Here is a 12798-nt window from a genome sequence, read left to right as displayed (position 1 = left end):
AGTGTTTTAATTAGCTTTATGTATCTTTCTCAGTCTTTCACGTATAGTCCTGTGTTTCTTGGCAGTGCTCTGGTATTGAGCACATTGCTTAACTCTTCTGGCTTCAGCTTTCTCATCTTTAAAGTGGGGGAATTGACTTGGAAGGACCATCTAGCTCTGTAAATCAGTGGACTGAGTGGTAGATGCATGTGTAATTTTTGTCAGTCTCTTTTTCTCTTCTCTCTTTTCTTTGAGGCAGTGACCACACTTTCCTTACTGTGTAATCCCATGCTGCCTGTAAGTTGTCAGGGAGGTTCTGCGCTACGCTTTCATTCTTAGGTAGCCAAAGTGCCATGATGGATGGGAATGGGAACTTCCATGGTTTAGGATGAGGAGATCTCGTGAGCTCTCCTGTGGCTCCAGGGAATTCCTGGGGCAAATTCAGGGAGACCTCAAATAAGAATTTCTTCAGACTTAAGGCGCTGTACTCAAATTCACAGTATTTCGTGAGAGGAGAATTTCTAATATTATGGAGTTAGCTACAGGAGTAAGTTCTTATTCAGACAAGAAAATATCAACAGATGTCTTCATCTTGTAATGGTTGAGGCACCTGAGGTTTTGTAACAATGATCTGTTTTTCTTTAATTTTTAATTTAATATTATTTTTAAATTAATTTTTATTAGAGTATAGTTGCTTTACAGTGTTGTGTTAGTTTCTGCTGTATAGCAAAGTGAATCAGTTATACGTATACACATATCCACTCTTTTAGATTTCCTTCCTATTTAGGTCACCACAGGTTAACGATGATCTGTTTAATTTTTACTTTTTTTACCCATGTTTTTGACTTACCACCATATAGAGTGAAAAAAAAAAATCTCACCTTGCCATGGTCATTCAGACTCCTCCTTCAAGGTCTCACTCCTTTCCTCCAAAACAGGGCTTTTGTTTCATTGGCTGATGAATTCATGAATATTTTTTCATAATGGACATAAATGATTAGGTGGTCTTCTAAACATCTTTAATTCTTGCAGGCCCTGGTAAGCCTGTTGAAGGGTAATAGAATGATTTAATGGCTTGTCCTCAGTGAAAGGTTATAACCTATGAATAAATGTACGTGTGTGCTCACGGGACAGGTTTGAAGCATGAAGATGAATGCAGGGTAGAGCATGGAGGGGTGAAAACATGGGCTTTGGAGTCCATGGGCCATGGTGGTCCCTGCCACCACACCTACTGGCTGTATGTGGCCTTGAGTCCATGACTTAATTTCACTAACTTTCAGTTATTTGGCATTAAATATTTCACATAATTCTTATGTTCCTTATATATCACCCAGAATTGTTATGAGGATAACTCTTAAATACTTTCTGGAGTAGTACTTTCTGAGATTATCTTGCTTCTATAATTTGTGATTTCTTATTGTTCATTAATAACTTAACATAGCAGTGTTTAACAGAGAGTGTACTATTCAAAGTATTCATGATTTTTTTTTCATGAAATTTTAATGTAAAGTTCAAACGTCATGTTGGGGAACAAGAAGAGGACACTAATTTGTGGATTGGATACTGTGCTTTTCATCTGGGTGACTACAAGAGAGCTTTGGAGGTTAGTTTAAAGAAACTTTTTTTTTATAACAGAAGGGTTTTGAAAAGTTATTAAGCTTTGTATTATAATAATACATGCTCATGGTAAAATTCAAACAATATAGAAGGGAACAAAGGAAAAAGGAAAAAAAGTCACCCTGTATGCCTTCCTCAATCCTATTTCTTTGTTAACAGAAGTAACCATTGGCTCTTTTTTGATGTGTTGCCTCAGAAATCTTTTGTATTTATCTATGTCTGTTTACTTTTTCCTTTTAAATATATACTAATGAGATTGTTCAATATATTAATATTAGTCTTTCTTAAGGAAGTCTTCAGGAGAAGAAAAATAAGCCCTTTTGATAAAAAATTTCACGATTCTTTTCTCAAAAAGAAGTTCATTGTTATTTTGTGTTGTTAATTTTAGACATAGGAAAGATTATATTATCTTTATATTTTTAAAGTATAGCTTTGAAAGTTTTTTTTTCTTGGTCATTGTAAACCCTGCAATGTAATTAACAATCTATGGAATTATGGATCTAGATAAAATTGTAGATGCCTTATGTCAAATAATTTTTTTTTTTTTTCAAATAATTTTTAATTCATAAATGAAATTGTTTGGAACTTTCCCACATATTCTTACTCTCAAAGTGTAATCTAAGGATATTAAAATAACCTGCACTACTAAAATGAAAAGTATCCAAGATCAGGTAATGAGGAAGTGATATGAACAAAAGAAACAAAATCAGTGAAGGAAAAGTGAAGATGTGAAAAGGGCAGAATAGGAGCTGGTAGTATATGTGAAAGATAAGGGAGAAAAGAGAGTAGCCCAAACAGAGTAAGAAAGAAAAAGGGCATCTGGGGAAGACTGATTAATAGTAAAAGAGTTTATGGAGGGACTTCCCTGGTGGCACAGTTGTTAAGAGTCTGCCTGCCGATTCAGGGGACATGGGTTCGATCCCTGGTCCAGGAAAATCCCACATGCTGCAGAGCACCTAGGCCCGTGTGCCACAACTACTGATCCTGCGTGCCACAACTACTGAAGCCCGTGCACCTAGAACCCGTGCTCCGCAACAAGAGAAGCCACCACAATGAGAAGCCTGCCCACTGCAACGAAGAGTAGCCCCCGGTCACCGCAACTAAAGAAAGCCCGTGTACAGCAACGAAGACCCAATGGAGCCAAAAATAAAATGAAATGAAATAAAATAAATTTTATTTTTATTTTAAAAATAAAATGAATCTCAGAAACTGTCCTTAACCGGGAAAAAAAACAGAAGAACACACCAAATTTTAAAAGTGTAAAGCCAAATAAACAAAGCCAGAGAACAATTAGAATGAAATGAAATTTGTAGGGTATTAAGGTTATCAGATTTTAAGTTAACTGAACCTATGCATTTTTAATAAGGCATCTTTTTTATGTCTTTTTAAGTTAGCAAAAAAAATGTTTCAGTTGCTTTTCATTTCTGCAGTTTGTTAGCCCATATCAATATTAAAAGGGGAAAAAGAAAACAAGTGTAAGGTTATGTGGACAACAGCCCTGCATGGGTAGGATTGAGCCTTAACTTCAGTATTTTTTTTTTTGTGTGGTACACGGGCCTCTCACTGTCGCGGCCTCTCCCGTTGCGGAGCACAGGCTCCGGACGCGCAGGCTCAGCGGCCATGGCTCATGGACCCAGCCGCTCCGCGGCATGTGGGATCCTCCCGTACCGGGGCACGAACACGTGTCCCCTGCATCGGCAGGCGGACTCTCAACCACTGCGCCACCAGGGAAGCCCAGCTTCAGTATTTAATATTACAGGTATAGAATAGGTAAGGAGCATATAGAAGTCCCTAAATGTGAAGTTGCCCAGTCACAGTAAGAACTCCTATTACATTATACATAAAGGAACGGCCCATTGATTACCCTACTGCTGAAAGGGATCACTGCTTAATGTATGTTTCAGGAATATGAAAATGCAACGAAAGAGGAAAATTGCAATCCTGAAGTCTGGGTGAACCTAGCCTGTACCTACTTTTTTCTTGGAATGTATAAACAAGCTGAAGCAGCTGGATTTAAAGGTAAATGGGCCCTTTTAATATCTGGTATTCTCACTAATAGTAAGAGTCATTTTGAAGATTTTAAAACTTATCTAATTCCTTTTTCTATTGAGGAAAAATCAAGTGACATTAGAAAGCTTAAAAAAAAAAAAAAAGCTTTACTCTTGAAAGAATATTGGATCTTAGCAACTTTATGTTTAAAAAGAGAGTTAATCTGTGTGCTACTTACCCTCCCCAGTTCACCTCCTCAGAAGCTAAAGCCAAAAAGCAGAAGGATGAGAAGAAAAAGGGCAAGGTGCCTTTCTTAGGCTCCACTGTGGTAGGAAGTTCATGCTGTTGGTAGGAGTTGGGTATAGTTGTTCAAGCTGTTATGAATGTGCATTTTATAGCTTCTTTTCTTGCTTCTGAATGAGAAGCCAAGTAATTTCAACTTGAAAAATCCAGATTTCTTCCCTTTTGCTTTACTTACCAGGACAGTCAACTTAGGAGAGCTGGACTCAAATTTGCAAATAGAGTAGGGCAAAAGGGAACTATGGGAGGAAAGATTAAGAATAATTAGAGTATGAATCAAATTAAATTCAAAGAAAAGTAGAGAAAGTGGGCAAAAGAATGTTTGTTAGGAAATATGTTAGGGAAGAATGTATTTCAGGGTAGAAATCTTAGAGAATTAACTGATATATACATATTTAGAATTCCAGTTCAGAGTCATGGAATTCTAATTTTCCTAATTTAGTTATAAAGGCCTTTGAGTCATTTATCTCATGTTTCTAGACTTTATCTGTGCCTAGAACAGTTAGACACATGTAAGGTGATCAAGGTAGCTATCTCTGTTTCCATATATATTTTTCTTTTTTATACACTGAAGTATGACTTTTTGTTGTAAAGAGATAAAAGATTGAGCGTCTAGAATTAGGAAAATTCTCCAAGAGCACATCTGGAACTTAAGAGGTGTTCACCTTTTTGCTTGGCTCCCTGTTTTAGATGGTAGATTATCGTGCCAGAAGATCTATGAAATGGAGACGGGGCTAGTATTTAGGAAAATATGGCACTGTAATTATGAAAAGGGGATTTCAGAAGGAATCGACAAAGAACACTGGAAGACCAGCTGAATGAGAGTGGATTCCTACATGTATTGAGATGACTGTAACCATTTGCTTCCGGTGTTTGGTTCAGTGTGTGAACTACACAGGGTGGGCTGCTGCTGGAACTGGGAGGAGTGCCGTGCTGTGCTTCAGCACCATAGAGTGAGGAGGAAGAAGTGTGGGCAAGAGCAGAACCTTAGAGCATTTTCCTTCTGGTTCTTGGTGATGTCGCTGCTACTGCAGTAGGACTAGACTAAAATAATACATGAATATATTATAGCAGAGACGTAGCAGGATCCAGTAGGTAAGGATTTGGGAAGATTTATCTGTCTCATGTCACTCCTGCAAGGGACTAAGTGCCATAGATAATTGAGTTCTTTAATAAGCACCTTGGATTTTTTTCACAGCTCCAAAAAGCCGACTTCAAAACCGCCTCCTCTTCCACTTGGCTCACAAGGTACTTCCGTTCCTATTTCACACTTTTTGTTTTAATGTGGTAAGATTAAAAAAAGTTTTTTATGTATATCTTTTTTTAATTGACGTGTAATTGACTTCACACTTTTTGTTTTTAAAATATATTTCTCTTTCTTCTTGTTACCAACAAGGGTGAAAGAAAATTAAGTAGAAAGTCTTGTTTTTTTACTCCCCCATTAATGTTTTTTTACTCTGTTTATTTATTCAGAAATGTTAGGTTTTAGTTCTTCTTAAGCAATAGTCATTTAAGATTAGTTTGTTTCCACCATCTTATTGTCTCTTAGGAAACAGAATCAAAGACACCTTGTCCTGACTCCTGAAAGTAAATACATACCTTTCAGAATTGCCTTATAGCAATAATTTTGATCATGTCATAAAATAATTTTTAAAATCATTTTTCATATTATAAAATTACACATTCTATTAAGCAAAATATAAATATGCAATAAAAGGATATAACATCTACCATATTTAAAGCTAACTGAATTTCAACCTTTTGGCATATCTCCTTTTGGGATAATTATTTTTTATATGCATATTTGTATTTTTGTTCGTTTGTTTTGCAGAATGGGATTCATGTTAAATATATATTTTTGTATTCTGCTTTTTTTTTAAAACTTATCTTTATAGTACGAGTGTACCCCTGAGTCACTAGTCTTAAAAACCAGACTTTTTTTTAATAACAATCCGTCATATGCATGTGCCACAATTCATTCAACACTTCTGGTTATTTAACTTCCAGATTGGTTTTAATTTTAATGACAAAAATGTGATTCTAACATCCTAAAATGGACTTACTGAGTTACTGAGTATGAACAATAAACATTTAAAGCTTTTAATTGATAGTACTAAATTATTTTACAGGAAGTTTATCTAATTGTCCAAAGGTAGTATTTGAAAATAATTATTTTTGGTGCATTTAAAAATTTTGGGAATTCCTTGTTGGTCCAGTGGTTGGGACTCTGCTCTTTCACTGCCAAGGGCACGGGTTCAGTCCCTGGCCAGGGAGCTAGATCCTGCAAGCCAGGCAGTGTGGGGGGGAAGCAAAAAAAACTTCATGCTATAATTATCTGTCTGTCTGTTTAGTTCTTTCGATTTTTGCTTTACATGTTTTGCAGACTATCATTAAGTGTTACAGATTTAGAATTGTTATGTCCATCTAGTGGACTGAAACATTTATCATTATGAAATGTCTCTCTTTATCTCCCAAAATCTCTCTTCATGTAAAGACTACTTTGTCGTATTTGTGTAGCTCCACCAGCTCTCTTTTGGTTAGTGTTTGCTTATTGTATCTTTTCCCATCCTTTCACTCTCTATCTTTCTGTGTCCTTCTATTTTAAATGTCTCTCTTTTAAACAGCATGTATAAAAGATAGAGACAGAGAGAAAAAGGAAAGGGAGAAGATATAAAGAAAGAAATAGAAAAGAAAAAGAAGGTAAGAAGAGGGGTGTCAAGTAATTAATATGAGCTGTAACTTAAAGGCTTTCCATTGTTAAGGCTCTGCCTCCAGGGACTATTTTTTAAAAAAGTTTTTTAAATGTTTATTTATTTATTTATTTTGGCTGCGTTGGGTCTTTGTTGCTGCACGTGGGCTTTCTCTAGTTGCGGTGAGCAGTCGCTACTCTTCCTTGCAGTGCACAGGCTTCTCTTTGCGGTGGCTTCTCTTGTTGCGGGGCACAGGCTCTAGGTGCATGGGCTTCAGTAGTTGTGGCATGCGGGCTCAGTAGTTGTGGCACGCGGGCTTCAGTAGTTGTGGCTCGCGGGCTCTAGAGCGCAGGCTCAGTTGTTGTGGCGCACAGGCTTAGTTGCTCCGCGGCATGTGGAGTCTACCTGGACCAGGGCTCGAACCCGTGTCCCCTGCATTGGCAGGCAGATTCTTAACCACTGTGCCGCCAGGGAAGTCCCCAGAGACTATTTTTATTTCTCTGAAGGAGAGGTAAAGAACCCCAGGAGCTGAAGGGAAATAGAACAGAGACAAATGGCTGAAGGAGAAGGGGAAGTTAAAATATCCATTACGTAGGTGTTGATTTCTGTAACCGTACTCTAATGTGAATCTTTACATGTCTTTTGCTGTCTTACAATTTTAGTTTAATGATGAGAAGAAATTGATGAACTTTCATCAGAATCTTCAGGATATCACAGAAGATCAACTCAGTTTGGCCTCAATCCACTATATGCGATCTCACTACCAAGAAGCTATTGATATTTATAAGCGAATACTGCTAGATAACAGGTCTGTGTCCATTTATGCCTCCTTGAAATCTCATTTTGTTACTTTCTTCTGTACCTAGTTTGGCTGAGGACCTAGTGTCCTTTGGATCTAATATCACCATGTGTTCAAATCTATTTAGCTAATAATCTGGTTAGATTAAGAACTCCTTATTGTCTAGATCAGGGTTTCTCCACCTTTATTTCATTATTGACCTACCAAGGAGGCTTTTTAGACTTTTCCCCCGTTAATTGTCCCCCCATGAAGTTTCAATACCATAGATATATTGTATATCTGTTTATGTACTGTATGTATATCTATGCTTTATATATAAAATGAGTATGATTTTCCACCTCTCCATAAGAACCAATTTTTGCCCCTTTGTGGGTGATATCATACCTGTTGGAAATGCATGGTCTAGGTGTATCAATTTCAGTGTTTTGGTTACACTGTAGGTAACTTGCTGACAAAATTGGAAACAAATCATTCTGAAGAATTAATGTTCCAACTTTATCACTGACCACTTAGCTTCTCTCCTGCATCCCAAAAATATCTCATACACTTCCCTTCTCCCTTCCTTTGCTTTACTGTCACAATCTCCCACCCATTCCCATTCTCAGTCGTCAAATCTACTTGCCTTGCCTGCTTATTTGAGTTTATACTCGATTACTGATTATGTAAGTTTTTGTAAACATGAATAGGTAGTAGTTGAACTTTTCCCTTTCTCCTCTAGTTGTCATCTTTTACTCTGCTTATATCAAAACACTTAAATATTATAATACAAAAAGAAAGATGCTACACTGATTATATCCTTCTTTTTTCTTTAAAAGAAGAAATGTCCTCTTTGCCTTGCTGTCCATTTGAGCCATTAAAAAGGTCTGTAGTTTGACAACATTTCTATGAAGTAGACTTAAATTGTTAATCCTTAATTCTTTCATCTAATAGGGAGTACCTTGCCCTCAATGTTTATGTGGCCCTGTGTTACTACAAGCTGGATTACTATGATGTGTCTCAAGAAGTTCTGGCTGTTTATCTTCAGCAAATTCCTGATAGTACCATCGCACTCAATCTTAAGGCCTGTAATCATTTTCGCCTTTACAATGGCAAAGCTGCTGAGGTAGTGATGAAATTTGTTCTTTTTTTTTAATTTCTATTTTGGCTGCATTGGGTCTTCGTTGCTGCGCATGGGCTCTCTCTAGTTGCAGCAAGTGGGGGCTACTCTTCGTTGCGGTGCGCAGGCTTCTCATGGTGGTGGCTTCTCTTGTTGTGGAGCATGGGCTCTAGGTGCACAGGCTTCAATAGTTGTGGCATGCGGGCTCAGTAGTTGTGGCACACAGGCTTAGTTGCTCCACAGCATGTGGGATCTTCCCGGACCAAGGATCAAACACGTTTCCCCCGCATTGGCAGGCGGATTCTTAACCACTGCACCACCAGGGAAGTCCCATAATTTGTTCTTAATTTACTTAATTCCAGTTTGAATTACCCTGTATTTCCCTATAAAGTATGTAAACATACTTTACACTAACAGCAGATTCAACCGCTGGGTGAAACAGTGTTTAGTAGCTGGTGGTTCGAGAACACATCCTTAACATATGCCCAGATTCACTTTTCATGGTTTATGTCGATGAAGGTGGTCAGTTGTGGCAAAAGAAATGCCTATCAATTAAATTGCTTAGTATGCAATGGAGTGGTCCCTTTATATATCGATATTATATAAAATACATTCTTGGAATACTCATTTCAACTAGAGTCCCTGGAGTCTGCCTAATTGGCTAGTTCCCAGCATCAGCAGTTTAAGAGTAAACTGGATTTGCAATTTGATCTCATTAGAGTTTTGTTTAGAATAAATGAAAGAAGAGAAGTGTATTCTTGCCTTTCTACCTTGAGTCAGTCTTCGGGACCTTGCCAATTTTAGTATAAGGTCCAACCTATTACATGTTTACATTTTGTCCGCACATGTTCTTTCCAGAGTCTGGTATGGGTGGCATGGCTAACCAATCTGCTGTAGGTCTGACAGTGTCCATGTCAGGATACCAGACTGCACTTCCCATTCACTAAAGGCATGCTTTTTCATTTGAAATTGTGTCCATGTAGATTGCACGTTAATTTTGTAAAGTTCTCCAGCAGTAGATGACTATGTCAAAGGTACCCGAAGAAGTTATTTTTCTTTTTTTGGTAGCGAGAGGGTATAGTTTGTGTTTACCTATGTTAATTTTATTAAACCATTTAAAAGCAGACATTCCTCTAGTAATTTTTATAATGGGCTCTATATCGTATAGTTCATTCTCTCCCCAGACACCAAAGCATTCTGATCTTCTATAGTAAACATGAAATAATCTGTAATGATTCACTCAATTCTTTTTTTTTTTTTTTTGCGGTACACGGGCCTCTCACTGTTGTGGTCTCTCCCGTTGCGGAGCACAGGCTCCGGACGTGCAGGCTCAGCGGCCATGGCTCACGGGCCCAGCCGCTCCGCGGCATGTGGGATCCTCCCGGACTGGGGCACGAACCCGTGTCCCCTGCATTGGCAGGCGGACTCTCAACCACTGTGCCACCAGGGAAGCCCTCACTCAATTCTTAAAGTACTTTGAACAATTTACCCAAGGCTATACAACTAACAAGTGAGAAATTCAGGTCTCAAACCCTGACTCTAAAGCCCAGAGACTTAACCACTAAAATTTACTGCAAACTTAGGTGTACATTCCTCTTGCTCTTAATTTATACATATACATAATAATATAGCTACCAAGTAATAAGCATGATTATTTAAATGTAATCAAATAATATGGTTATTATATCTTACCAACAAATAATTGGTAATAATATGGCTATTATATATGATTTTATAGCTATATATAAAATCATACTTATTATTTGCTAGTTGCCTAATTTCCTTTTTTTTTTTCTGAAGAGGTTTTATTACACACTGAGGGGAGGGAACTCTGTCCTTCTTGGCTGCTGCTTTCCTCCTGGCTGCCAGGGCATTACTCAGCTCCTGTCTCTTCCTTTTGGCATGGAAGTGTGTCCCCACCCTTTTCTTGATGAACTTGAGGGCCCGCGTGTCCTCGGAGACCTTGAGCAGCTCCGTGGCCCGCCATTCTTAAGGGGCAAAGCTGCATATCATGTCTCGCACGCACTTGGTATACTTGGTGAGGCGCCCGTGGCGGTGGCTAGGCCTCGGCTTGCTCACGTTATTAGTCACCTTGTGGCCCTTGTTGAGGCTAATGGCCATGGGCCAGCACAGAGCCATGGCCCTGAGCTGCACTGGGGCCCTGAGGGTCCAGATGGTGGCAGATCCTACCTGAGCAAGGCCTCATTAACCTGCTTTAATTATCTTTAATCTAGACAAGCTCATTGAGGGTTGAGACTGTCCTTTGACATTTGTATCCCAGGACCTGGCACAATGCACACACAAAGTTGATGCCAACTAAGTAATGGTTGAATGAGAAATTTAAAATATGACTAACAAATTAAGGGTGAGTCACATTAGAAGAAGGAGGAGGTTCAAAAGAGGTCAATAAAGATGCAGATTGAGAAAAAGCCATTGGATTTCCTAACTGGGGTTTCCTACTCTGATTAGGGTATCATTATTATTGGGTGTTGAAGCTAGGTGGCAAGGAGATAAAGAGTGAATGAGTAATCACTTGGATTGAGAATTGTCCTGAAGGATATGGCAGAGGAATGACAAGTAGGTGATGAAGAAATAGAAGCAGTGAATATAGGATGCTGGTAAAAGGAAGAAGAACACTGGTTTCAGAGGTAAAGAAATTTTATCCCCCCAAACTGGGAGGGCTCCGGTAGTGATTAAGAGCAGGAGCTTTGAAATCAGATAGACCGTATTCCAATCCTAGCTTACTAGCTGTGTGGCTTTCAGTGCACTACTTAACCTCCTTAAGCATTACCTGCAAAATATGCAAGCTAATAGTACTGCATTATTGTAGGTTTCTGTGATGTCTGCAAAGTCCTTACCTTCATATACATTGTAAACTCTCAGTGAACTGAGCAATTATCGAAGATTTCATAGGCTGGAACACAGTCACATTTATAGGCTTCTAAACACCTATTGTTTTGCCTTTTTCAAATCCAGCTTATCTGTAATTACATTTAAAAGGTTTGATTTCTCAATTAAAGACAAAGATTGATGAATTAGATTGAAAAGACAAAACCCTAATATAGGACACAGAAAATTTGAACGTAAAATCACGTATTGATGTTTCATGAGGAATATTTCTTACATGATTTCTATCAAGTTGTCGTGCTTTTAGAAGGGTCATTTTCACTCTAACATATTATAAGATGACCTACATCTTCTATTTATAATTTTATGTTTTAACAGCTTTATTGAGATATATGTAACGTACCATACAGTTCACCCTTTTAAAGTATACAATTCGGTGGTTTTTAGTATATTCACCACTATGTGCAATCTTCATCATGGACAATTTTATTTATTTATTTTTAAGCACTTCTTTTCTTTTTTTTCCTCTATTTTTGGCTGTGCCATGAGGCTTGCGGGATCTTAGTTCCCTGATGGGGGATCGAACCCTCGGCCTCGGCAGTGAAATCACGGAGTCCTATCCACCGGACCACCAGGGAATTCCCACCACAGTCAATTTTAGAACTTTTCTATTACCTCAAAAAGAAACTCCATACCCTATAGCTATCAACCCCCATTCACCAAGCCCTAAGCAACTACTTAATCTACTTTCTGTCTCTATGGATTTGCCTGTTTGGGATATTTCCTGTAAAAGGAATCATATAATATGTGATCTTTTATGACTGGCTTCTTTTACTTTACCATAATGTTTATAAAGTTCATCATGTTATAGCATGTTTTAGTACTTCATTCATTTTTATGACTAAATAATATTCCATTGTATGGATATACCACATTTTATTTTTCCAGTTGTCAGGGGATGGTTATTTGGATTGTTTCTACCTTCTTCCTATCATGAATAATGCTGCTGTAAACATTTGTATACATGTTTTTGGACATGTTTTGAACATGTTTTCATTTCTCTTGGGTATATACCTAGGAGTGGAATTGTTGGGTCATACTGTTTTCCAGAGTGGCTGCACCAGTTTACATTCCCACTAGCAATGTATAAGAGTTTCGATTTTTCTACATCCTTGCCAGCAGTTGTTGTTATCTGACTTTTTTATTCTAGCTATCCCAGTGGATGTGAAGTGGAAGCTCATTGTAATTTTGATTTGTATTTCCCTGATAACTAATGAAGTTGAACATCTTTTCATGTGCAGTGAGTGCTGCTTTAAAATTTGCACCCTAGGTAGCTCACTTGCCTCACCTTTATTCCTGGCTGGCCCTGCCTGAGATCAAAGCTATCATAATACTAAAAGATTTTGTTTTTTCACTTTCATTCACTCAAGTGTGCAGTGAAGTTTTCCAGGGACAACATGATTTCAAAATAGATTGATTGC

At 38.0% G+C, this 12798-nt stretch overlaps 1 protein-coding gene and 1 pseudogene across 3 annotated transcripts in view; one reads left to right on the top strand and one right to left on the bottom strand.

Moving 5' to 3' along the window:
- The window catches only part of IFT56 (intraflagellar transport 56), a 35475-nt gene that overhangs the window by 1492 nt on the left and 21185 nt on the right, over nt 1-12798 (top strand). For 2 of the 3 annotated variants that reach the window (XM_024742530.1, XM_024742531.1), the window contains 5 exons: nt 1490-1582; nt 3501-3615; nt 5084-5133; nt 7238-7383; nt 8305-8476. In XM_024742530.1, the coding sequence (XP_024598298.1) occupies nt 1490-1582; nt 3501-3615; nt 5084-5133; nt 7238-7383; nt 8305-8476 (576 nt within the window). The remainder of the gene's footprint in view (nt 1-1489; nt 1583-3500; nt 3616-5083; nt 5134-7237; nt 7384-8304; nt 8477-12798) is intronic. The other variant, XM_024742534.1, reaches the window with a different exon arrangement.
- LOC112398098 (60S ribosomal protein L36 pseudogene) lies at nt 9350-10609 on the bottom strand (annotated as a pseudogene).

Source organism: Neophocaena asiaeorientalis, unplaced genomic scaffold (assembly GCF_003031525.2).
Source record: "Neophocaena asiaeorientalis asiaeorientalis breed wild unplaced genomic scaffold, Neophocaena_asiaeorientalis_V1.1 scaffold598, whole genome shotgun sequence".
Taxonomy (NCBI): domain Eukaryota; kingdom Metazoa; phylum Chordata; class Mammalia; order Artiodactyla; family Phocoenidae; genus Neophocaena; species Neophocaena asiaeorientalis.
The sequence above is the reverse complement of the archived record's forward strand: the minus strand, read 5'-3'. Positions and strand labels throughout refer to the sequence as shown.